Source organism: Drosophila gunungcola, unplaced genomic scaffold (genome assembly GCF_025200985.1).
Source record: "Drosophila gunungcola strain Sukarami unplaced genomic scaffold, Dgunungcola_SK_2 000018F, whole genome shotgun sequence".
Classification (NCBI taxonomy): Eukaryota; Metazoa; Arthropoda; class Insecta; order Diptera; family Drosophilidae; genus Drosophila; species Drosophila gunungcola.
The window spans coordinates 131,654-157,923 of NW_026453200.1; the positions used below are offsets into that span (position 1 = coordinate 131,654).

Genomic DNA, 26,270 nt, shown 5'->3' on the forward strand with positions numbered 1-26,270 from the left:
TCGAATTGTATTTTTATGATGGATAATTTTCAGCAAGTCCGTACTAGTCCAGTGGTCGGCACAAATACTAATAGTACATACTAATGCTCGCACTTCTTTGCGTAAGTAATTTGCACAGCGAAACTTTTCAGTGTGTGTGCGGTTTTATACTGTTTATACTGTCGGCCTCTGCCGCCTCGCTGCTGCTGCTCTGCCGAGTTGGTCTAAGCCCAGGTGTGCCCAAACTCTGCTTATGACTGCCTTGCAGAACCGTTCATTACGTTTTTTCTGACGATTCATCATCAAAAAACCATCACTACTGATAAAAATGTGAGGATTTCTCATACAAAATAGTAATGATTTAAGTAGGGCATTCATTCATTCATTCATGGGCATTCATCATTGAGTCAAATCAACACCAAATCATCAGCTAAACAGCACCCAAAATCATCACCAAATAAATCACCATTCATTTATTTAATAAATTTTTCTACTAGCGAATGAATGATAGGGGCATGTAAATTTTTCACACAGCGTATAGCCTTGCAAAAGGCCTCTTCTGCACTTTCGACAGGCTCTACCTGGCCGATGGCATGATAAAATACATGGGTTAACACCCAAAACAATATAAAGTCCCAGACAAAAGGTCAAGAAACCTAAATTTTAGGCATTTTTTTAAGTAAGATTAAAAATAAATAAATTTTTATTGACATTTTAAAAATACAAAAAAGAACACCACAAAATTTGCCGAAATAATGGATGGTGAAGTGAGGTCTTTAAAAAAAAAACGGTGAGTTCTGGTTGACATAATTTCAGCTTTTGTAGAGATCGGAAAAAAATAAAACAAATTCTTCATTAGTCAAGATGCCGTTATCGGGTTGACCACTTAATAAAAAAGCTAAAAATAACAAAACGGTAGTCGTCTTGAAAAAAACAATTCTTTTTTTTAGGCAATTACCTTTTCAAATAATTAAAAAATACCTATAATCCAAATTTTTTAAGTCCGAGCCAGACGCGATAGACGTGTAGTATAAACAAGACATATACCAAATTTTAACGGAATCGGTTCAGTAGAACATGAAACATCATGTCAACAGCCTCAAAAAAAAGAAGTTTCGAGAAAAACGCGATTAAGGATTAGAAAACAATTGTAATGGCTAGGACGCCACATCACGGAATTTCGATAATATTTCGAATTTTGAAGAATCATTTTAGGATCATATTTTTAAAAGTTTAAACATTCAAAATATGCAAAAAGAATATTGTTCAACTTTCTAGACCAGAATACCCCTTAAGCGTCCAATTGAGAAGCTGGCTGTGCTCCCAGTAGATTGAAGGCAGGTCCTTCAAGATGGACGGAATGTTGAAGCGCAGAACGCAAATACATGAAGTTTAGACTTAAGATACAACTATTATAATAGCTTAAGAGAGCCCAATAACTTTAATGTTCACCGCTCACATGTACGCGTCTACGATACGTTCTATGCTATGTTTGATTTCAGCGGGCCAGCGAAGGCTCTCACGAAGCTGCGCTGCTGCGCACAATAAAGCAGTTGGATTTTGATTAGTAAATCCGCCAGTCTCGCGGTATTTTTTTTCCCAAATTTTTTTTCTTTTCACTGTTTGGCAGTCTATAAAAGATGTAAAACAGTCGACGATGGTATCAATATTGTCGATGGCGGCTGTGCTGCGGGTCCCTATCGGTTGTTTTCGCCACCATCGATACATCGATGGTTTAAACTATCACTATCGATAATATTGAGTGGGGTCACTATCGAGGTTTTTACAGCTCTACTGTCGAAATATAAATAAAATTAATTTTCGTTTCGATTTTCTTCGCCGATATCGATAGGAGACGTGCTTAAGTGTAACTAGGCTATTACATCTGTCAAAAACTTCAATCGTTCCACTAGTATGAGCTCTATGGGATTTGTATATTGAGCGGTCATTATAGTTCGGTACTACAAAGTTGCTTTCCGATTCCCACTGGAATACGATAGATTTTAAATTATACATATATATATAGCGTACTTCCACAGAGATCACTTCACCTTTCACCATCAGTTGAAGGGATGGTCCATAAGGTTTTGCCGTTCCAAACACTTCCCAGTTATTCCGCCGTTAAAATTTGACGGACTTTGACGGACTTCGACGGACTATTTTATGCGATAGTTTGCCGATGTTTCTGCGGTGCTAACCTCTTTCCACACAGTCCATCCCTGAAACCCGTTGGGATTTTTGAAAAAAGTGAAACTCCGGTTTCAACAGAGCACATCCACTTTCCACGTTCCGATTTCAGCTGTTCTTTACAGCTGTAGCTTATCAAAACATAAACAAAGATGGTTGACCTGTTGACTTTGTTTACGTTTTGACGAGCCACAGTTGTTCAAATCAGCTGAAATCGGAAGGGGGAAGGTGGATGAGCTCTGTGTTTCACATTTGTTGAAAATTCCAACAGTTTCCAACGGATGGTCTGTGTGGACAGAGGGCATTAGGTTATATGCACAATTTTTTGAATGGGGTATTTAGCCTCAACAAAACTGTTTTAAAACTACTGCTTATATTTTATTAAAATTGAGCCAGATACGAAGACTATATCATGTAGCTCAAATGAGAGCAAAAAAGAAAACTTTATGAAACACATTGTAGCTTCGAAGTTTTTAAATTTTTCCGAATGACTTCCAAGATAGATTATCATTTTAAACTTTATACTTATACTTATACTTTATTTCATTTTAACAAAAGTATCAGTGTCGTAAGCACAATTCTTTGAGGGGTCTACATATCTATAAAAATTGTTTTAGATGTATTTTTTTTCATGTTTTAATTGTATTATATGTTAGGGATATGTAGTTAAATATTTATCTGACTTTGAGGTGATAGCTTGCATCTTATCTGTATACAAATTTCTGCCTGAAGAGGGTTGCGCCGGAAAAACATCGGCTAAATATCGGCTTGGAACGTGCGGTTATGCCCTCTTTCCACACAGTCCATCCTTTGGAAACGGTTGGAATCTACAAATGTGAAACTCAGATTTCCTCAGAGCACATCTACCTTCCGATTTCAGCGGATCTGAACAGCTGTGGCTCGTAAACAAAGTCAACAGGTCACGCATCTTTGTTTATGTTTGAAGAGCTACAGCTGTTAAGATCAGCTGAAATTGGAAGGTGGATGTCTTTGTGAAAACCGGAGTTCTACGGTTAACTATCGCATATATTAGTCCGCCAAGGTCCGTCAAATTTTAACGGCGGGCTAAATGGGAAGTTTTTGGAACGGCAAAACCTTATGGACCATATTTTTAACGGATGGTGGAAGTTGGATGGATCTCTGTGGAAATACGATAAAAAGCCATTATTTAAAAGCTCAGATAATCATTTAACAAATAGCCTATTGCATTAAAATAAAATAAACGTCGAAAAAGTACTTCTAAAATAGTTAAATATAGTTAAGGACACCAACAAAAAAGTCTGCATAAGCCACTGTGACTTTTGAAAGACTGTGACTTTTGGATGGTGTATGGTGGCTCTGTGGGATCACCAGTCAACCGTCCATCAAAAATCGCAACCGTTTCGCTTGGATGGGCTTTGTGGGACTGGGCTATTACCCGAAATGCAATCGTAGTGTGAGCGGGCCTAAAATATCGGTTTTAAGGTCTAGTGTAAGCCTCATATTACTATTTTATAGTTCCCAACGTGAAAATATATCGATATCTATACATATCGATTTGCTCTCATCCAAGTGCAGCTGTCAATGGTGAAAATGGCGAATTGTGATGGAGTCCGGGAATTGATCATAACTTATTAATTTTCTTAATTTTGTGGCTAATATAAACATTTCCGTATTCAAGGAAGTGCCCCGAGGAAACACAAATTTCATAATTAAGTTGTGTACCTATTATTTGTAAGCATAATGTTTAGCCATGATATGTCGTGCATTTGTGTGCGTGTTTTTCAGACATTCTTTGCGTACAATAATTTCATTATAATTTTTCAATCATAAGCACTTTAAAAGACCGGTTCGTTGTGTCTTTTTCCCGTCAAAAAACCACACAAAAAAACGAAAAAAAATCTCGCTTTCGCAACATATGTACACTTTATTTCATGTTAACAATTTGGTTAGTACTCGCCGTTTCTTGGATCTGGATCAGGGGCTTTGCAATACGGAAGACATAAATGAACCAAAACCAAATCCAACAACTTACCACTCACCTATCTCAGGCACTTGATCAAAACTACGATGTAAGACAATACCATGTACACTTAAATTGGTTCATATCTGAACGATGTTTTCAGGTCGTCAATATGGATGCAGTGCTTTCTGTTATATGTGCATTGGAAGGCACAACAATTACCAAGGAGCAGCTGGAGGCCACCAGACTGGCCAAATACATAAATCAACTCAGACGAAGGACCAAGAATGAGCACCTTGCTCGACGTGCAAAATCCTTGCTGAAAAAGTGGCGAGAAATGGTGGGAATTCAGCAACCGGCTACTGACAATATGCAACATCCCAGTCAAATCCCTTCCCTGCCCACTCAGCCATCGTCAGATTTTGTGAAGTCCACCGCCACAGAACCAGACAGCCACTTAAGCGAGTCAGTAGGATATTTTCCGTTCTCCCAATCACTGCCATCGCAGCAACATTTTTCTGACGTGCATTCAAATGCCGATCCTTCCGAGCCTCCGCCCTTAGGTGTCCACACCCAGCTTCACAAAAACTTCTCAAATCTTCTATATAACTGCGAACGCGATGAAAACAACTCTACGACGTCAGTGCACAATCGTAAGGAGCGGCGACAATCGCAGCCTACTTTAGGTAGGCAGAAGGGATCTCCTCAGGCGCTCAACGTCGAGCAGTCGTTGAACTCCGTTTTCAACTTGACCGATGTTAGTACTGAGAAGATAAACGAAGCCTCAGTTGTCATTGACATTGTATCAGATTCTGATGAAAATGACAACCAATGTGCGTCGAAAGAAGATAAGTCAAATTTGTCTGCCCCTGTGCCTCTTGCGGTTCCAACCACACCAAGTTCTCGACAAAAAAAAATAAAAAGAGAAAAAAAAAATAAGGATAGAGATGTCCAAATCACACAAAACTTAAGATTTGGCACAAAAGGAAGCGAAGGTTTGCTACAAACGGCCCTCGCAGCCGATTCAGGTACGATACAATTGAATTTGTGTTTTCTTGTAAACTCGAAAGAATTTTAACTGTTCTGTGTCGCAGTGACTTCATAATTCTTTGCAAAATCGTAAATAAAAGTAATTTTAAAGTTAATTATTGCTAAAAAACAAAATCGATTTATTTCAGTATTGTAGGGGTTATTATTAACAATTAAAAAAAATATTTCAGCATGAACCATATCGAAAAACAACTAAAGCAAAACAAATAGCAAAACTCAGTTTTCAATTAAACTTTTGCAAAATGCAAGCTTCGGTTGAACTTGTTACGAAAACATTTTTTTATGGTTAAATTTAACGGATTCAAATAAGCACCATTTTTTTCTACAATGAATTGCCATTTTGATGGTAATTTCATGATACCCCTCTCTTAAAATTCTTCGTCCTTATTTGCAAAAATCTGAGCCAGTCGGTTTTCACAATCCTTCCTTTCAAAGTTAATCGCAGAAGGTTTCTTTTTGGCTACGTGTCATGAGTTCTTGAGAGTTTTAAGAACTTTTTTTACAGTCTCGTGGTTCACTTTTTGATTCCAATGCCAACTGCCTGACTCTAATTTACGGATTATCACCAATCTTTTCCAGAGTTGATTGGGTGAATCCGATTCTCTTTTTTCCTAATTTAAAATCAAAAATGTCTGCGAATTACTTTGCCGGATTGCCCTTATAATAGTTATAGTAAACCAATTGCTAAAGATTTCATAAACTCATTTGCCAGTCATTGTTTAAAATGGGGATTGCGATCAATTGTGCACTTGCCCTAACCAAAATCGTAATGAAAATAAGAGATAATAATATGTTTTTTTGTTAAATTTAAAAATTCTTTAAAATTACATTTACCATTCTGCAAAGAATAAGTTGACAAATTGTACACAGTACAGTGGCACACAGCTTATAAAAACTAAACTGAACATGAAATCTTTTCAAAATAATATAAATGTACCTTCTTATTTAATGATTAAATTTTTTTTATTCGAAAAATTCTTTACAAGAAAGAAGCAATCATCGGAAAGCCGAAGTTAATACACCCTTGCACTTATTACAAAATTTAAATATTCTTTAAAACATCTAAATTTTGATTAAAACGCGTATATTTAAAAACATTGAAGCTATGACGATTTTCAGCTCAATTTTTTGATCATTTATATGACAACTATATAACGATTTTTGTAAAATTAAAAGCGTAATTCTGAATTTAAAAAAACTACATGTCCAAATGATTTTTTTTAAAACATTAAAAATAGAAGAGTTAAATTTTTATACCCTTGCAGAGGGTATTATAATTTCAGAAGGAAGTTTACAACACAGTGAAGTAGACATTTTTGACCCTTTGAAGTACATATATATATTCTTGATTAGCATCACTATGAGAGTCGATCTAGCCATGTCCGTCTGTCCGTCCGTTTCTACGCAAACTAGTCTCTCAGTCTTAAAGTTATTTGCATGAAACTTTCCCATAAGTTGTCTTTCTATTGCAGGTAGTATATAAATCGAAACGAGCCGGCTCGGACGACTTAAGCATATAGCTCCCACAGGAGCAATCGGAAAAATAAACGAAAAAAAATTATAACTCTGTTTTTTAATTTTTTTTTGTTAAATATTTTAGAACTACGATTTAAATTTCATTACGATCGGCCGACTATAGCATATAGCTCACATGGAAACAATAAAAAATAAAAAATAATATGTGAGAAAAACGAAAATTTTCTAATTTTTAATTTGTCTTTTAAATTTTATTTAATTATTTTTATACCCTTGCAGAGGGTAGTATAATTTTAGTCAGAAGTTTGCAACGCAGTGAAGGAGACATTTCCGACCCTATAAAGTATATATATTCTTGATCAGCATCACTAGGAGAGTTGATCTAGCCATGTCCGTCTGTCCGTCCGTCTGTCCGTCCGTTTCTACGCAAACTAGTCTCTCAGTTTTAAAGCTATCTGAATGAAACTTTCCCAAAAATTGTCTTTCTATTGCAGGTAGTATATAAGTCGGAACGAGCCAGATCGGACGACTATAGCATATAGCTCCCATAGGAACAATCCAAAAAAAAAAATTATAACTTTGCTGTTTTTTAATTTTTTTTTAGTTCTTCGACATATAGTAATGGTTAAATAATATAGAATTACGGTTTAAATTTCATCAAAATCTGACGACTATATCATATAGCTCCCATAGAAATAATAAAAATATATAAAATAACTATCTAATAATTGAGCTGCAAATCATCATAGCTTCAATGTTTTAAAACATAAACGCAAGTAAATCATAATTTTAATGTTTTCAAAAATATTTAATTCTTGCAATAGCTGCAAGGGTATATGAACTTCGGCTTGCCGAAGTTTGCTTCCTTTCTTGTTTTTTTTAATTTAAAAATTTGAGTGTTACGCTTTTAATTTTATTAATTATACCCTTGCAGAGGGTATTATAATTTCAGTCAGAAGTTTGCAACGCAGTGAAGGAGACGTTTCCGACCCTATAAAGTATATATATTCTTGATCAGCATCACTAGGAGAGTCGATCTAGCCATGTCCGTCTGTCCGTCTGTCCGTCTGTCCGTCCGTTTATATGCAAACTAGTCTCTCAGTTTTAAAGCTATCTGCATGAAACTTTCCCAAAAGTTGTCTTTCTATTGCAGGTAGTATATAAGTCGGAACGAGCCGGATCGGACGACTATAGCATATAGCTCCCATAGGAACAATCGGAAAAATAAATGAAAAAAAATTATAACTTTGCTGTTTTTTAATTTTTTGTTTAGTTCTTCGACATATAGTAATGGTAAAATATTTCCGATTTACGGTTTAAATTTCATCAAAATCGGACGACTATAGCATATAGCTCCCATAGGAACAATCGGAAAAAATAAATGAAAAAAAATTATAACTTTGCTGTTTTTTAATTTTTTGTTTAGTTCTTCGAGATATAGTAATGGTTTAATATTTCAGAATTACGGTTTCAATTTCATCAAAATCGGACGACTATAGCATATAGCTCCCATAGGAACAATCGGAAAAATAAATGAAAAAAATTATAACTTTTCTGTTTTTTAATTTTTTGTTTAGTTCTTCGACATATAGCAATGTTTAATTATTTCAGAATTATGGTATAAATTTTATCAAAATCGGACGTCTATAGCATATAGCTCCCATAGAAATAATAAAAATATATAAAATAACTATCTAATAATTGAGCTGCAAATAATCATAGTTTCAATGTTTTTTTTTAGCACATACTCAAGTAAATCATAATTTAAATGTTTTCAAAAGTATTTAATTAATGCAATAGCTGCAAGGGTATATGAACTTCGGCTTGCCGAAGTTTGCTTTCCTTCTTGTTTTTATTCATTTTATTAAAATTGGACGACGACTTCGTTTAGTTGAGCTTAAAAGCGTCTTAGCTTCAATGTTTTTAATCAAAAAATTCATCAGCTTTAAAATGCATATACATTTTTTTTCTGACAATCCGGTCACGAGCTATGATGTTCACTGCAAACCAAGCAGTGAAGGCGCCTCTGAAGATTCTCGGTCACCGTCTTATTTTTTGTTATTTTTCTTTGAAAATTTGTTCTAACATTATTAAAAAGTTGTATAACAATATGTAATTTAATTTAAAAAACAACATTAGAGATGTCGCCGCAAAAAAATCATAGAAATGTGTGTTTTTTCGCTTCTAAGCCCCTACCTCCCCATAAGAATGTTTTCGTTTAAAATATATTGACTGATATTAAGCATGTTCACCATTTAATTGGATTTCTGCCTAATACCTTTTCATTTAGTTTAATAAACAATTGTTACTAGAATGCTCTGATTCATATATTTCATTTTTTATTTTTGTTTACAGAAATTTTTTCACTTTCGAACAGTTCTATGAGCTCAATTTTATCTGGAGAAGCTACATTAGGTAATTCGCAGCATAAAACTAAATTGAGTTCGAGCGATTTGACATTTACCGGCAGATTTAAATCAGTCAATCAATTAGATTTTTTAAACCAGACTAATTCCGGCTTTTTGTCCGGACCCAACAGTGTGTTGCGAAGCAACGATTCTGGGAAACAAAAATTTGATGAATATAATGCTTACGACTCAAGTGCATCATGTAGTCGTCTATCTCCTTCAACTATCGAGGAGGTGAGGAAATCTGAAAATGTGATTGATACGCGGTTACACAATTTAAGTGCAACTCAGATGCCTATGACTTCTGTCGGTGTAGGGTATGATCCAAATAGTAGGCCTGAGTATTTGGAAAACTCTTCTCATTCTCAAATTCCAAAGAGACGTGGAAGAAAGAAAGGATCAAAGGGTGTGGACGCTATTATTGCCAAGGAGTCATCTAGCTTGTCTCAACAAATTTTGTTTGGTGGCTCAACTGTTAAAAAGGTAAAGACTACAAAAGAACTCTTCAATGAAATTCAGAGCAGAAAATTAAGTGTTTCCATGCAATCATCAACGAGTAATCTTTCAAATTCGTCTACAAATCGAGAATTGTCTACTCGTGCAACCAGACCAACATCATCTTGTTCAGGTTTGTGTTCAAAAATCACTCAATTATTTTTTTAATAAGTAAATATTTGAATGCTTCCAGACACTTCAATACATTCTCCACAAATTTTGGAAACGTTTTCGGGAAATGCTACTTTAACAAACAAAGTAGAAGGTGAGTACAAAAGCCGATATGCTTTAACGATCTCCAATGACTTGAGTTCAAAAAATAAATTTTTAAGTATTTTTGACTATAGTTATTGGGAGTGCTAAAGAAAGAAAGAAATTAATTTTGGAATTACCTCAAAAAAAAGTTTATTATTGAAAAACGTTACCCGGAGACTAAAATGGCATTAAGCAGAGATGTCCATGTCAATTGCTCACGGTTTTTTTTTGTTGTTCCATTGATCATTGATACTTACTTTACCCCACATAGTTTATATTATTCATCTGGTTCAATACCCGAGTCAATCTAGCCATTTCCGTCTGATTGTCCGTCCGTATGAATGCCAAGATCTCGAAAGCTCTTTAAGGCGATTTGGAAGTAAAGATGCAGATTCCAGTTATGCCAACGAAGCGCAAGAATATTTCAAAATTCGCCACGCCACTCTAACGCCAACAAATAGCGCAAGGCACTCTCTCTATATATATAGGGACTATTAAATACCAAAAAGTACAGACATACAAAGTGTTGGTCATCATTAGATTTGTATACACTTGTAGATGGTATTAAAACTTCAGCCAAAAGTTCTACAAGCCGAAGTTGATATACTCTTGCAGCTATTGCAAAAATTAAATATTCTTTAATACATCCAAATTTTGAATTATATGCGTATATGTTTAAAAACATTGAAGCTAAGATGGTTTTCACCTCAATTATTCGATCCTTCGTATATCGATATCGTTTTCCGATTTAAATAGAACGTATTTATAAAATATTAAACAAATTCTATGTCCAAAAGAATTTAAAAAAAAAAATTTAAAATTAAAGAAGTTATAATTAAAAAAAAGTATTTTTTAATATTCCGATTGTGTTGATTATCGTCCGATTTTAATCAAATTTAAACCTTAACTCTGAAATAATTAACTATTACTATATATATAAAAAAAGAAAAAAAAACAGCAAAGTACAATTTATTTTTATTTTTTCCCGAATTTTTCTTTGGTTAAGTCGCCCGATCACGCTCGTTTCCACTTATATACTACCTGCAATTGGAAGGCAATTTTGGGAAAGTTTCATGTAGATGCTTTAAGACGAGAGACTTGTTTGCGTATAAACGGACGGACATAGATAGATCGACTCTCCTAGTGAGACTGATCAAGAATATAAAAGAAGAGTCCTTTTTTGGGATCAACTTTATAAAACTTAATGGATTACAATTGACTACAACTATTTGGGCGCAAGCGGTAGCTTACGGAGTGTAAATCAGACTAACTTAAACCTTGTCGCGGCTGCAACTACAGACCTTTCTCGGGCGACCTTGCATCTTTCCGACAACGATCACTCGTCGCAGGCGTGTTGGAATTGGGGAGACAGCATTAGCCCCGGGAAGCGCTGTTAGCTAATTTGACTTTGCGCCTGCGAGCCACCGTATCCGGTGGCATAAAGAGAGCGGCAAAGAAATTTTTGCCATTGGTGATAAGCGATCCGGTGATCATCCTTTCCCTCAGAGTTCAGATGTGGTGGAGATTCGTTAGGCTCAGCTTGTGGAGTAACGGAAGGCTGAGTTGATTCTGGTGAGCCGTAATGTTTACCAAAGTCATGGATGAGATTGCGGGTTTTTTTCTTGAGCTTTCCAGTTGGTTCACGTACCAGGTTCCATTGATTGATAGGCTATTAGAGTGGGTTACAAGGTACGAGGTCGTCGATCTATTTCGGTAACCGTGATCTATTGCGGTAACCGGATCTAAATGACCAGGTAGGGTGCAGCATTGCGCAGTGACCCCCAGCAACCATTCGCTGTGCGCTCGTCCGCATAGTCCTCATAGGATGTTAAGTTACAGTCCAAGATTACAAAGTCACCGTCTACTATTGGGATAGTAGACGCGCTCGTGTAGTTGTTGAGCTTAACCGTCACGTTTGTCTTTACAGCCGTAAGCAGTAAGAAATTTGTTGTAAACCTAAAGGAAAAGTTAAAAGTGATAAACCTATTTTGGATCGTTATCGCAAATTGCCCTTATGGACCACCCTCCCTTTAATAAGAACCGTGGATCCCAGGTCTGCATTGACGGTTTCCTCTGAGCATAATGGTGACAGTTTATTTCCCAAGCCCCCGACCTGATAATGTTTATGAGTCCTATCTTTGTTTACGTATTCAAGGGACCTTTTTGTGCTTCTTGGATTTTTTCCTGAATTTTTTTCTCAACTTCTGTGGCTGCTGAATGTATTTTTTCGATCAGTTTCTTGTCCGTTACTGTGTGCTTCGTTCTGTTGTATTTATTAGTTGCTAGTAAAATCTTTTCTGTAGGGTCATTGCATTTAGCTATTTCTGCTAGAGTGCTATGGAACCTGACCATTGGAAATGCTGTGTAAGGGGGTTTTTTGAGATACAAATGTTAAAATTATTATTTTGTTCTGTCTTGTCAGTTATGTCCTGATTTTGAATACTTAAAATTAGTGCTCGGCAATAATTCAATTAGCGGATGTTGAATAAAAGCTAAGATTGGGAGGGAACAATGTATAGCATTTTCTGCGTCTCCTACTGTGTTTATTAAATTATTGCGGTCAGAGATTTTTTTACGTGTATCGTTTATTTTTGAATAAAATAAAATGGTCTATTGACGAACTATTTCCTTCTTCGATAATAATCTGGTTTCTGAATCAGTTTACCGGGTTGTCCGTCGTGTCAATGGTTTATGTTAGTGATTGTTCGCTATGTATGGTTTCTGCAACAGTATCTGGGGTATCTTCCAAAGCATTTATATTTTGATATAAGTGGTGGGGTGTGGATACACATAGCAAAAGTTACGCCATTTTGTGTAAATCTTTCAAAATTAAATGATAGTCCCAATAATTATTTGTCATATCTAACAACACACGCCAACATTTTCTAAATCAGCGTTGGCCCTGCAGTTCATCAGATGGCGCCTCCTAAAGCTTGCTGGTTTCCCGGGGGCATTGCTACTCGTTACTATTTTATAAGCTATAGTTATTAAGTTCCCAACCTATAACTTTTATGTTAACTGTTAACCTTATACAGTTTTAGATTTCATTATACCCTTGCAGAGGGTATTATAATTTCAGTCAGAAGTTTGCAACGCAGTGAAGGAGACGTTTCCGACCCTATAAAGTATATATATTCTTGATCAGCATCACTAGGAGAGTTGATCTAGCCATGTCCGTCTGTCCGTCCGTCCGTTTCTACGCAAACTAGTCTCTCAGTTTTAAAGCTATCTGCATGAAACTTTCCCAAAAGTTGTCTTTCTATTGCAGGTAGTATATAAGTCGGAACGAGCCGGATCGGACGGATATAGCATATAGCTCCCATAGGAACAATCGGAAAAATAAATGAAAAAAAAATATAACTTTGCTGTTTTTTAATTTTTTTTAGTCCTTCGACATATAGTAGTGGTTAAATATTTCAGAATTACGGTTTAAATTTCATCAAAATCGGACGATTATAGCATATAGCTCCCATAGGAACAATCGGAAATATAAAGAATATTTAATAGCTGCAAGGGTATATTAACTTCGGCTTGCTTCCTTTCTTGTTAAATATGACATTATTATTTTATTATTATTATTATTATTATTATTATTATTATTATTATTATTATTATTATTATTATTATTATTATTATTATTATTATTATTATTATTATTATTATTATTATTATTATTATTATTATTATTATTATTATTATTACTATTATTATTATTTATATTATTGTTATTATTATTATTATTATTATTATTAAATAATAAAAATAAGTTATTCATACAAATAGTTAGGCTCCTTAATATTTATAATTTTATGAAGAAGCGATAATGCACTAAGTTTAATCCAGTCGGACAGGCGGAGATTAAATATTTTTTGGGAGAAACGCGGGATAGAATGTCCCCTTTTCCCAAATATCTAACATTTAGCTTTTTCTTACTTGGAGCATCACTATTACCAAATATATCAATACCATAAAACAAAATCGGGGTGACTATGGCCTTTGCAATTAAAAGCCAGCATTTCTCTGGTATGCTGGGTAAAACTAAGAGCCCTAAGGCAGCCATATATTTTACCTACAGCCTGAGTGATATAGTCATTCCATTTCAAACTTTTATTAAAAGTTATGCCTAATTTTTTACCTTTTCCTCAAAAAAATTTAATTAAGTGGATATATATTAAGTGGACTATGTCCAACCACTTGAGACAATTATAAGTTTTAATATCCCAAAACCAGGACTTTTTAAACTATTGGAAGAAAAACAAAGTTTTTTACGTACATTTATCACCTGGCAAGGATTGAGCCTGCAGAGCAACTAGCCACTTAGCATAGGCTCAAAGCACTTTCCATTGAATCGGTTTGGTATCCAGATAAAGAGGATTTTAACTTTTATTTAGCTAAAAAAAAATACTCAGAAAATATTTATTTATCATGCTGAAAATTGAACTAAAGGTTTTGGTTTGATTGGCTTGGATTTTAAATAGAAGAAGTCTGCAGCCATACTTGTCAAATAACAAACGACAACTTCATAAAGCTGTTTTTTAATTATCGAACACTTTTTACTTTACAGATCCTGCGAATACGGATAGTGATACTGTCACTTCAGAACCATCTCACGATAGTAATAAATCACACGAAATTAAGGAATGTACTTCTGTGGATAGCAATAGCAATTCTATTCAGACCTTACCTTTAGAAAAAAATTCGGAAAACTTGATGCCGAAAAATTTAAATGATATTACCACTCAACTTATGCACCTGATTCACAGCTTAAGCAGCCCAATGAGTGAAAGTGAAATTGAGAAAATGTACCAATCTCAAATAGTACCGTGTACTTGCATAGTTATCGAAGAAGTTCAAAGTACTTTAGGAGAGTCAATTGTAGCATCAGATATTGATACGAACGATCTAAAAGGTAGTTTAGATCATAAAGATAATATTTGCAGTCACAAGAATGTAGAAAAATTGATACCGGAAGAACGTTTGGACAACGATGAAGTTGGTGACACTCAACCAAAACCAGTAAAGTCCATATTTGATCTAGATTTCGATGATAACGACGATCCTTTGTATTCTATTATGGATGAAATTCGAAAACCAATGATAAAGATTGAGGAAACAAAAAAAAGGAACTCTGATAGCAAAAACTTATTGGTTGTTGTATCTACAAATAATGTTTCGCTAAATTTGATAAATGCTAGCGCCGATGCTCAACCGGATAATTCTAATCAAGAAATTGAGAGCAGTGGACCACACAATGTTAGTATTCCTGTTTTTACAGTTCGCGAAGATCCCGATTGCGTAGCAAAAGAAAGGTTTTATGTTCAAACCAACAAAGTGACAAATTTTCACATAAATGCATTGCATAATTTCTATATACCAAACATAAACGGAAATTGGGATAGTGTTGACTCATCTCAATTTGAAAATAACTTTTTCCATATCTTGGAGTCATACACAGTGACTAACGGAGCTGATGTTGTTCCTAAATATGGACTTCTAACATCAGATCGAATAAAAAAAGATTTAAGTTCTTTAAAATTTATAAAACCCTTTAAAGCGAAACCTTTTAAATCTTTTATATCACCATTTCTTGGCGTTGCAAAGTGTTTACCAACATGTCGACGTGCCAGACACTCGGCTAAAGAGTGGCCTAACTCATCGTCTACTGCTGGTGCTACTACGAAAAGAGTTAAAGGTCCCGAAAATATAATAGAATACAAATTTAAAAGTTCCAGCCCGCTTAAGGTAAACATTGATGATCCGATTTCTGGTATGAACAGCCATAATGAAAACCACGTGCCAATGCAAGTCAATTCTAACATCAAAAAATCACCATTATCAAAATCATTATTTGATTCGTGCTCCGTTAATGCTTTCAGCTATGATTTATTAAAACTGGCTAATGAAGAAAACCAGGTTGGAGATGCTGAAGCAAGCGATAAAAACAGTAATCAGGAATATAAGGAAGACAGCCCCTATAGTGCTAGTACTTCTAGCAGCAGTAGCTATTCCAGTTTAAAAGAAACCCAAGACTCCATAAACGAAAAGCTGCGAAATCAGGCAATCGACAGAAAACTAGAAACAACTCGAAGAATCGGAAAAACATATGTAGGGGATGCTACGAAAAAGAAGAAACGATTACGCAATGAATTTAATGGGTCAGCTAAACGGATTAGGATTGCTTTGAATGGAACCTTTTCAAATCTGAGTAGTAACAATAACAGTAGTGATAGTGACAACGGGGTAGATAATGATGATGAGAACGAATTCGAAAACAGCAATAACGAAGAGTACGCAGTTGTTCAACGCTCAATAGCTGATGGTGGAGCTTGCAGCAATCATATTGTATTGACAATAAAAAAAACTCCAAGTAAAATTAACTCTCCAGCAAACTCAATGACTGCAGTTTCACCAAAAACAGCATTAGAAGGGGGGAACGTAAAAAACTCTATTCCCAACTCTAATCTGGAAGAAGCGTTTAAATCACGAAGTACATCTGAAATTCCACTGAAAAATGGCAATTTAATATCGAAAACAAGAAAGCTTGCACCTCGACCCAGGCATAACCGCTATCGCCGTACAAGTCGAAAACACGATAAAACTCAAATTAAAGCTTTTGATTTAGAACTACAAAATTGTTTCCATTTAAAACCAAAGGCAACAGATCCCTCTTCGGATACAAAGCTTCATCATAAACTGTTCTTTCCCCATGAATTGTGCAGGGAAAACGCTGCGGGTAGGAAAGAAAGGATATTTAATTATAGCAGTAGCAGCAGTTCTAGTTATGACGATGATAGCGAAGTGGAAAATACCTCCGTGGAGGGGGAAGAGGAAGCGACAAAACTTTCAACGCTTGATATATATAATTTAAAACTTGAGACTGAAACGAGTGCCGAAGCATCGATTTCGGAAGTGAAATTTGAAAGCGAAGAAGATTCGTGTTTAACTTTGTTAACCGATGGCGATTCCGATGACCAAGAAGTAATTCAAGAAATTTCCGATACAGTCGATGACCTAAACGATTTTCAAAACAACAACTTGCTGCAATCTTTTAATTCAATATATGATGAGCGTCTGCCAATGAAACCGAAGCCTGCTGTCAGTATGGAATCATCCCCGCCCCTAGAATCTCTCGAATCACTAAGAAACAAGAATTCTGATGTTAGTAATAGATGTTGTAACAATAACAACTTAGGTATAGACTTAACTAATGAATGCAGTAACATTAGTCGGAAACCTATGGATTCTGCAGAGTCAATAACTAAATTGCCATTGCTTGGCGTTGAGTGCCGTACTGGCATTCGAGCATCCTCCGGTGCTGCACCTACCAGAGTATCTGACATGAACTTAAACAGGATTCAAACATTTAAGGAATGGCATCAAGTTCTCCAGTTAAAATCCTACAACAATGAGCCCTTAATCGTTCTGCCTTACGTTTTGCTTGAATAAATTCAAAGTTTCTCTCACGCTGTGTGATAGCATTTCCAAAACAAACAAAAAAAAGAAAATGTAAAAGCGTGTGTCAAAGTAAATACCTTTAAAAAATTATTATCATTTTAATTCTAACGTGTTGTGTTGTGCATACTTAGTCAGTTTTGATTAGATCACAGCACTGTTGGTTAATTGTATGTTTGCCAGGATAAAAAATATATTAATATAAGAAGAAATAGTTGCGTTCGCAACATGAATTTTTGTAACATTCTACTGTTAAAACAATTTTATATGTTTTTACTTCAAAAATTTCAGTAAATATATTAATATAAGTAATGAAAACTAATGTAAAAAAATAACTGTAAATAAACTAGATATATTTTAAATAAGTTTCTTAATAAATTTATTTTAAAAATTTAATTTTTTATAAATCGCATTTGTGGATCACCACTTTTAGCTCATAATTCAGGGACCATAGCCGATTAAATAAGGGGTGACAAGTTATTTACATGTCTGTAAAATTTTTATTTTCGGATATTACATTAAATTTTCACACTTATGTTATTTCTTTACACAAGGCTTATCTGTTTTTCTTCACACAATATTGAAAAAAATCGTGGAAGTCACTTATTACTTAAACAATACTCCAGCTGAATAAGATAAAAAATAAAGTACATTTTATTCCGAATCGTATCCGGGCCGGGAGCCGGAAACGTGACTTCTGGGAGGAACTCACTGAGATGGGCCTGAATTCGTTGGCCAAATGATCATGACCGAGCTGGATGCGTACTCGTACCAAGAGTATCTACCAGAACACTTACCCGGATATTCCTCTTTGTTGATGTTCCCTCGAAGTTCGTCCGAACGCAAGTCACTGGTTTGGGGTTGTGTCTTCGTTTATATAGGCGCCGTGAGTGTGACCAGTGCGAGCGATGGTGATAATCTCGCTTCAATAGCTTGTTATCGGGTCACGGTTTGGCGATGACTATCGACTGAATAAGTGTGACCAGTTGTCCATTGTTTTAGAATGTTCTGTTTGGTTTTTATTTCTGTTTTAGGTTTTATATTGTTGTGACCGTGGGCAGTCACACCATTCTAAACTTTGATACCCTGGACATGCTTGCCAAAGCGCACGCGACGGCAACCGCACTGGGACTGCACGAAGGAGGGCCTGGCTATCAGGACCAATGGGACACTCTTCTATACTAAGGACTTTTACCAACTTACCGAACTGATTACGTAAGCCCATTCTTACACTTGTCTAAACTATACAAGGTTTTCATCCCGTCACGTTAAGATTGGGAAAATCTCCCACACCAAGTGGAGAACGGCGTTCTCAGAACGCCATCAACATCTATACGGACGGTCCAAGCTGAACAACCAAAGGGGAGGTGGTGTCGGTGCACTAACAGGACACTGCCTAATAGGCAACCCTGCGAGGAGGCTAAGAGTCTAGGCAAGCAGATAGACGAGAAGGAAACCTGTATCTGTGCCTTGCGCACAACCACAAAAGATTCCTACACCTTAGTAGCTATACCTTGCCCAACCTTGCCAACTATTAAACTGGCCAATCTTTCACGATTCTTGCATCATACCAGATGGTTTTGAGAAGACAAACCTGTATTGAGCTAGGGGACTGACCTGAAAGATTATATGGAATCACAAAGGGCCCATGCGGCCTAGGTGCGAGGACGAACACAGTTCGATACCAGCCATACATAACCTAACCTAGGAAGACAATAGTTGGGGGATTCAGTCGTTTGGAGAATTAACAGCACTGCCTCAAAAACATCAGGTTAGAAATTTAAAGCATTTCAATTTTGTATTTGTGGCCGCTAAAGCTTGTTGCTTGTATTAATCACTAATGATAATAATGGATAAAAGACTTTTACCTTCCTTTTTCGGGAGCGTTCAAAATTTTATTTAAACGTCCTTAACAAACAAGGCACATTTAATTCAGTTCAATTTATCACATGTTATCATCGATATACTCAAAATTTATTATTTTCCAGTTCCCCATTTGTTCTGTAGATTAATTTGGTTAATAATTTGGATATTACTTTTATTTAAAAAATATTACATTTATTTTTATGTCAATTACTGCCCGCATACTTCACATTTGTCTTTATATTTCGTAAGTTATACAGAACTCTGTTTGAGAACTAGAATTTTCAACTACTTAAGTGGCCCATGAGTTTAAGATGTTTGTTTGAGGATGCCAAAGGTCACTCAAGCAGCGGAGGGCTCCTAGTTTTCGATCAGTATCTGTGAGTTCACTTCCATTTTTAAAAATGTGAAGGTAGTCAATTATATTACATTTTTCTTAGACATTATTTGTTTGATAAATAGTATTTCTACATGTAATACGTGAATTATGTGAGTGCATGTGAATCTGATTTTGCAGGACTATGAACGATATGGTTGAAATGCATAAACTTTACATATATTTATATACATAAACGCTTATGTATATGTATAGATGTTTGAATGATGAAAGCGACTTTTCATGAGCAGTCTAAATTTAAGCATACTCTTAATACATAGGTATATAATAGATATGCAGGGTTTATATAGTTGGTTCGATAGAGTGTAAAATCTTCAGAGTTCGGCTTAGCATTCGGCGTTTTGAACGTTAACTGAGAACGCGCATATACTTTCGCCCTTTTTGGCTACCGCTTTAGCCTGGTATTGCCCAACATCGTCCATGTTACATTTCGCAACTGTAAAAGCATATCGGCTGTCATCCTTGGTAAATGAGTATCGTGAAAGAGTTTCGTCGATGGGCTTGCCATCCTTCACCCAAACCAAGTTAAGGATCTCAGAATCTAATTCGCATTCGAAAGTGGTACTCTCTCCTTCCAGTACAGAAACTGATATGGGGAACTTTACAAAGGCCGGGTGCTTAGGCTCGTCTCCCGGCACTGTTACATTAATTGTGCAAGTACTGAACGATTCGCCCACATCATTGAAGGCCTCGCAAGTGTAGGTGCCGCCATCTTCAGGGAAAATCTCGGCGATTTGCAAGCGATATATATTGGCCTCGTTAGTGTACTGGAAGTCCTTGCTGGGCTTTATCTCTTTGTTGTTGTGCAACCATACGACATCGAATTGTTCGGCTCCAATAATGCGACAGGCCAAAGTAACAGAGTCGCCATCCTTAACAAATCTCGACTCCAGGTGACTAACTATTTTCGGCGCTTTGTCGCCGGCAATCACTTGTCGTTTGATAGAGCTCTTATCCAGCGCTAAAATCATATACAAAAATATTAATTATTTTATTTGCTTTATTTGGAAATATACAAATTTTAAGCTAAAACTTAATAAGTCAACACTTCCGCATTTTTAAGTAATTCAATTAGATTTTGTCTTGCACTTGGAATGCAGATCGTATAAATGCCATTTACATCAGCCCCAAGAAGCAGTCGAGCGATACCGCAATCTATGTTTTTACAGAAGCTAATGGAGGCTCTACAGCCAAAAGTTAACACTTAAATAAGATGTTTATTCAACAAATTAGACAAACAGTCGGGATAGAAAAAAAAGTATTTTTAGGGAAATCTACTTACGCTTTATTGTTAGCTTGGCCTTCGTTTCCACAGCGCAAATGGAATTTGTGGCCGTACAAGTGAACACTCCCTCGTCTTCCGGAAAAACTTCGTTGATGGTTAAAGTTGCAATACCGTTTTTGTACTTTAAGTCCATAATATCAGAAGATGAAATAGACTTTCCGTTCTTTGACCAAGTAATTTGGGGCTCTGGATCGCCTTTTACATGGCAGGTAAGTATTAACTGCTCACCATCACGAATAGCAAGATCGTGAAGGGGCTTTGTAAACTCCGGTTTGCACATTAACGAATCATCGGGGGGAACTAAGTTTATAAAGGATAATTAGCTTGTTAAGGTTATACATGTATAAAATATATATATATTTAATAAAAAAAAGTTCACATTTTACTTCTATTTTTTACTCTTCGGTAAAAAAAATAATCTCGTGTGTAAGAATTTCGAAAAAATAAAATATTTTTATACCCATGCAGAGGGTATTGTTATTTCAGACATCTCCGATCCTATACAGTATATATATGATTGTCCGTCCGTCCGTCCGTCTGTCCATCCGTCCGTCCGTCCGTCTGTCCATCCGTCCGTCCGTCCGTCTGTCCATCCGTCCGTCCGTCCGTCTGTCCATCCGTCCGTCCGTCCGTCCGTCCGTCCGTCTGTCCATCCGTCCGTCTTTCCATCCGTCCGAACAAGTTTGAGAGGGACGATGCAAGGGTTGTCATAGTACGAACTCAGAAACTCTTTATACCCTTGCAGAGGGTATTATAATTTCAGTCAGAAGTTTGCAACGCAGTGAAGGAGACATCTCCGACCCTATAAAGTATATATATTCTTGATCATATCACTAGGCAAGTCGATCTAGCCATGTCCGTCTTTCCGTCCGTTTCTACGCAAACTAGTCTCTCAGTTTTAAAGCCATCTGCATGAAACTTTCCCAAAAGTTATCTTTCTACTGCAGGTAGTATATAAGTGGAAACGAGCCGAATCGGAGGACTATAGCATATAGCTCCCATAGGAACAATCGAAAAAATAAATGAAAAAAAATTATAACTTTGCTGTTTTTTATTTTTTTTTTAGTTCTTCGAGATATAGTTATGGTTAAATATTTCAGAATTACGGTTTAAATTTCATCAAAATCGAACGACTATATCATATAGCTCCCATATAAATAATAAAAATATATAAAACAACTATATAATAATTGAGCTGCAAATCATCATAGCTTCAATGTTTTTAAACATATACGCAAGTAAATCATAATTTTAATGTTTTCAAAAATATTTAACTCTTGCAATAGCTGCAAGGGTATATAAACTTCGGCTTGCCGAAGTTTGCTTCCCTTCTTGTTTTCTTTTAACTTTTGCAACATAAATTGTGAATAGTTAACAACACTACCTCAAAAACAGCTGGTGCACTACTAACTAAGTAAAAAATAAGTTTAAAATTTACATTTAAATCCACTATTTTTTCTACTATTGCGGCTCATGCTCAACAACTGTTGCCTCCTTAACTCGTTATTTGCCAAAAAGTGCAAAAAACATTGTAGAAAACAGAACAACGGTTTTAGAATTATGAGGGGGAACACAGCTGAATTCTACTAGAGTTGTTCAACAGTTCTGTTGGACATTTTCCATCACTGCTTTAAGAAACAAATACAATTTGTTACAATGAGTTAATTGTGTGTACCAATAATGGGTCAAATTTTGATCACCGCTTTGACTGGGAACGTCCCAGTGAAAACCAGCCTGTATACATTTGTAGTTTTTTAGTTTTTTGATGTATATATAGCTCCTATGGAAACAATCGGAATATTACAAAATAAATGAAAAAAAAATGTTGGGGTTATTTTTGATAAAAAAAATTGCTGTTTTAATTTTTATATACCTCAATATTTAGTAATGGTTCATTATTTAAGTATTTTTTATATAGGAGCCTTAAGAAATATTTAATTTTTTCAATCGCTGCAAAGGTATATAAAACTCGCCGTTTAATTACACACTAATTTTTATTAGATTAATAATTGATGTCATCTTTCATGATTTCCCTTGTGTTTAATTTAAAAAAAAAGAGATATCATATTTTGTAATACAAAAATACGAATGTAGGTAATAAACTGAAGAATCAATTGGTAACAAAAAAAAAATCGTTGTGGGGACAAGCCTTAAAAAATGTTTTACTTTAATTGTTTTTTTTTTTAATAAAAAATTACTGACTGGATTAAGATATGGAGGAATAAGTGGAAAGGAAATGTGGTCGATGGGACCGCTAAAACCGGAGATATAAAGCTGCATTCAAAGGGAATATTTTGACATTTATATTATTTATTTGCAAAATCCTGATATACGTGTTTAGTTATTTACCGAAGAGTATATTAAAAAAAAGGTCAGTTAAAAATGTGACTTAGCATAGGTGATTGGTTTGTAAAGGATACGTACGTATAAGTTCTTTTGTTGCACTTCGTGATCTAGATGGGCTTCCAGGGGCCTGTAAACTATTAGATGCATACTTCTTTTTGCCTGAAATGCTATTCTGCGTGCTTGAAGAACTTGAGTTGGTTGTGGCGGCCTATAATTGCCCAATCAATATGGAATAACTTATTTAATTTTAAGTACTTGCCTTAGGCTCCGATGTGTTCGGTATTAAAGTTGAGGTGAACTGACGGGATGTAACGATAGGCGGAGGAGCGGGCTTAATTGGCTGCTCTATGTATTTCCTATCTGTTTTAGGAAATATAAACAAAAATGTATTATTGGGGGTCATGCATTGAAGGCATGTTATTGTTAATCCAATTTTAGAAAATATATTATGGGTTTCCACGTTAAACAAGACACAAAATATAGGGTCAACTTTCGAAAAAAAATCGAAATAAGTGAAACAGAACGGCCCCGTATTCGCCATCCATTCAAAATGTCACCCTTTAATGAACTGTATTAAAAAAACATTCCATGTAAGACGTACTATACGGGTTGTTGTGTTTGGCTGCCCTACCCAAATATATTTATGGTTTTCAAATTTAACTCTTTCGCGACCAAATTTTTTCCTGTAACCTGATATTTTTTTTTAAATTTGTTTTCTGATGGAAATAATTTAAGAACATTTTGGACAAAATTTGAAGTTTATACGCTCAGTTAGGGCGTGACCGAATGTTGTTACAGCATTTATTTTTAAATCGTTAAAGTGCTGTTCATTTAATTTTCAAATATTTATTTTTATTACGATTTAATTTTTATAAATCACTTTAAGCATTGTAAATCAATTATTTAAATACCTCTGTCGATCTTAACAAAACAATTTTCGACAAAGCAGGTGCAGTCTCTTCCAAATAACTTCTATAAATTAACTTCAAATTAGCTTTAATAAGTTCATATTTTCGGTAGACACAACAGACAAAGTTGCCCACAGGCAACGTAGCTCCTTAAAGGGTTAAAAAAATGGGTGGTTACCCCATGTCTTTAATGATTAATGGTTAGTCTTTGTGTACTGTTCTATAAATATAAGAAATTTGACAACAGTTTTAAACGACAAATTTTCTTAGTGTCGTATAGTTTTGATGTGTGTTTGTCTGTTATTTTCTAACACAATGCGCTGCGGAAACAGTTGTATTTATTGGGATTACTGGTACAATAGGAATATAATTACTAAGTTGGATTGAGAAAGCTACGTGTTAGTACTTATATTTCGAATCGAGTGAAGTGTTTTCTAATTATGTGATAAAACATATGTTACAGTTTAATAATATAAAAATAAGTGTTTAATTATTAGCTGGGAGTGACTTGTATACAGATACTGCCTTTCCTTTAAGCTGTTTTGTTCCATAGTTAATCCCGTCCTGTCGATAATAATGTTTAAATTCCAGTTCTTTTATGATTATATCTAAAAGCCTACTGTACCGTTATAAAATTAGTAAATTAAAGTAAATTAAGCTGCTCGAATTCATACGCTCGCATATAAGGCCTACTGAGTAGTTTTTACCGCTATCCGCCTAGATATCAACCTTGAAGAAATGGTTTCCATGCGCATTATTAGCCAAATCGATTAGGAGAAGTCCGTTCGTTAGTCTTTATAATTAAACTTTGAGATCTAGAGTAAGGAAGGTTTGTTCGTAGGCTTATATGAACCTCACCAAAATCTTCTTGGCTTTTATTAGCATGCCATTTATTATATGTTTAAAACACTGTGGTTAAACGTAAGCCCCATTTTCAATTAAATATTCTAATATGGAACCAAAAGTCTGAAGTCAAACTATAAAGTTTTTTCTTGTTTTTTATACCCTTGCAGAGGCTATTATAATTTCAGTCAGAAGTTTGCAACGCAGTGAAGAAGACATCTCCAACCCTATAAAGTTAAATATTCTTGATCAGCATCACTGATCCCTCCGTTTCTACGCAAACTAGTCTCTCAGTTTTAAAGCTATCTGCATGAAACTTTCCCAAAAGTTTTCTTTCTATTGCAGGTAGTATATAAGTCGGAACGAGCCGGATCGGACGACTATAGCATATGTCTCCCATAGGAACAATCGGAAAAATAAATAAAAAAAAATTATAACTTTGGTGTTTTTTAATTTTTTTTTAGTTCTTCGAGATATAGTAATAGTTAAATAATTCAGAATAACGGTTTAAATTTCATCAAAATCGGACGACTATAGCTGTCATAGGAACTATCGAATAATTAAGCTGCAAATCATCATAGCTTCAATGTTTTTGAACATACACGCAAGTAAATCATAATTTTAACGTTTTCAAGAGTATTTAGTTTTTGATATAGCTGCAAGGGTATATGAACTTCGGCTTGCCGAAGTTTGCTTCCTTTCTTGTTTTTTTTTAATTTTAAAATGTTCAATTTAAATATTAAGAGCATGCTGAAGGTAAATATGTATTTATATTTGTTTCACTAGTTGTTATCATTTACCTCCTGAGTAAAGGAAATTGTGGGCAAGTTGAGCCTGCTCAGGCGTAACCCATTCTCCTGGGAAAAGTCGAATTTTTAAATGTAGTAAGCACGTATTAAAATATAGACCATATTAACACAATATACTTAAATAATGGATTAACCTTCTTAATTGATATGTCTGATTCAAAGCCCTTACATGACCAAAAATTGTTGTCTTAACAAAACAGTTTTCTTCAATCAAACTGTAGTATTTGTTAAAAGCGATAAAAAATGAATCATTTTTTAACCAATTTTAAATATAATGGAAAAGACGGTCAAATAAAACCATTAATGAATGTATGAGATAAGCTTCTGAATTTAAGTCCGAACGATTTAATTAAACAAGAATTGTTGCTTGACATCTATGAGCAAGAATTTAACTCAAATTGGTCCAAAATTTAGAAAAGCAAAATAAGAGAGAGTAATAAGAACATTTATACCAATAAAGCAGTGTTAAATGTAGAAACAATATTGGGCATAAAGCATGAAAGCACAGAAAAAAGAGAAGTAATTTGATCTTTTAATAAATACACTAGTTCCTATCAATATCCTGCTATATATCA

The 26,270-nt window shown here is 35.0% G+C and overlaps 2 protein-coding genes and 1 long non-coding RNA gene across 4 annotated transcripts in view; 1 reads left to right on the forward strand and 2 right to left on the reverse strand.

Annotated features, from left to right (window-relative positions):
• The first annotated feature begins 3,714 nt into the window (after positions 1-3,714).
• LOC128263776 (mediator of RNA polymerase II transcription subunit 26) lies at positions 3,715-17,640 on the forward strand. Its single transcript, XM_052998966.1, has 6 exons — positions 3,715-3,879; positions 4,099-4,217; positions 4,272-5,136; positions 8,990-9,670; positions 9,731-9,802; positions 14,357-17,640. Exons 2-6 carry the CDS (start codon positions 4,152-4,154, stop codon positions 17,236-17,238), a joined length of 4,566 nt encoding a protein of 1,521 aa, XP_052854926.1. The 5' UTR covers positions 3,715-3,879; positions 4,099-4,151; the 3' UTR covers positions 17,239-17,640.
• Positions 17,641-19,256: 1,616 nt separating this feature from the next.
• LOC128263781 (twitchin) overlaps positions 19,257-26,270 on the reverse strand; it is a 58,728-nt gene continuing 51,714 nt past the window's right edge. Inside the window, exons 43-47 of one of the 2 annotated variants that reach the window (XM_052998977.1) lie at positions 25,687-25,743; positions 23,395-23,495; positions 23,214-23,343; positions 20,787-21,089; positions 19,257-20,465 (exon numbers count right to left, since the gene is read on the reverse strand). In XM_052998977.1, coding sequence (XP_052854937.1) covers positions 19,831-20,465; positions 20,787-21,089; positions 23,214-23,343; positions 23,395-23,495; positions 25,687-25,743 — 1,226 coding nt within the window. In that variant the 3' untranslated portion in view covers positions 19,257-19,830. The remainder of the gene's footprint in view (positions 20,466-20,786; positions 21,090-23,213; positions 23,344-23,394; positions 23,496-25,686; positions 25,744-26,270) is intronic. The other variant, XM_052998978.1, reaches the window with a different exon arrangement.
• Positions 23,940-25,680, reverse strand: LOC128263810 (uncharacterized). The gene is made up of 2 exons (XR_008268524.1): positions 24,186-25,680; positions 23,940-24,129 (listed from the first exon to the last, which is right to left on the reverse strand). It is a non-coding gene; the product is annotated as an uncharacterized LOC128263810 (long non-coding RNA).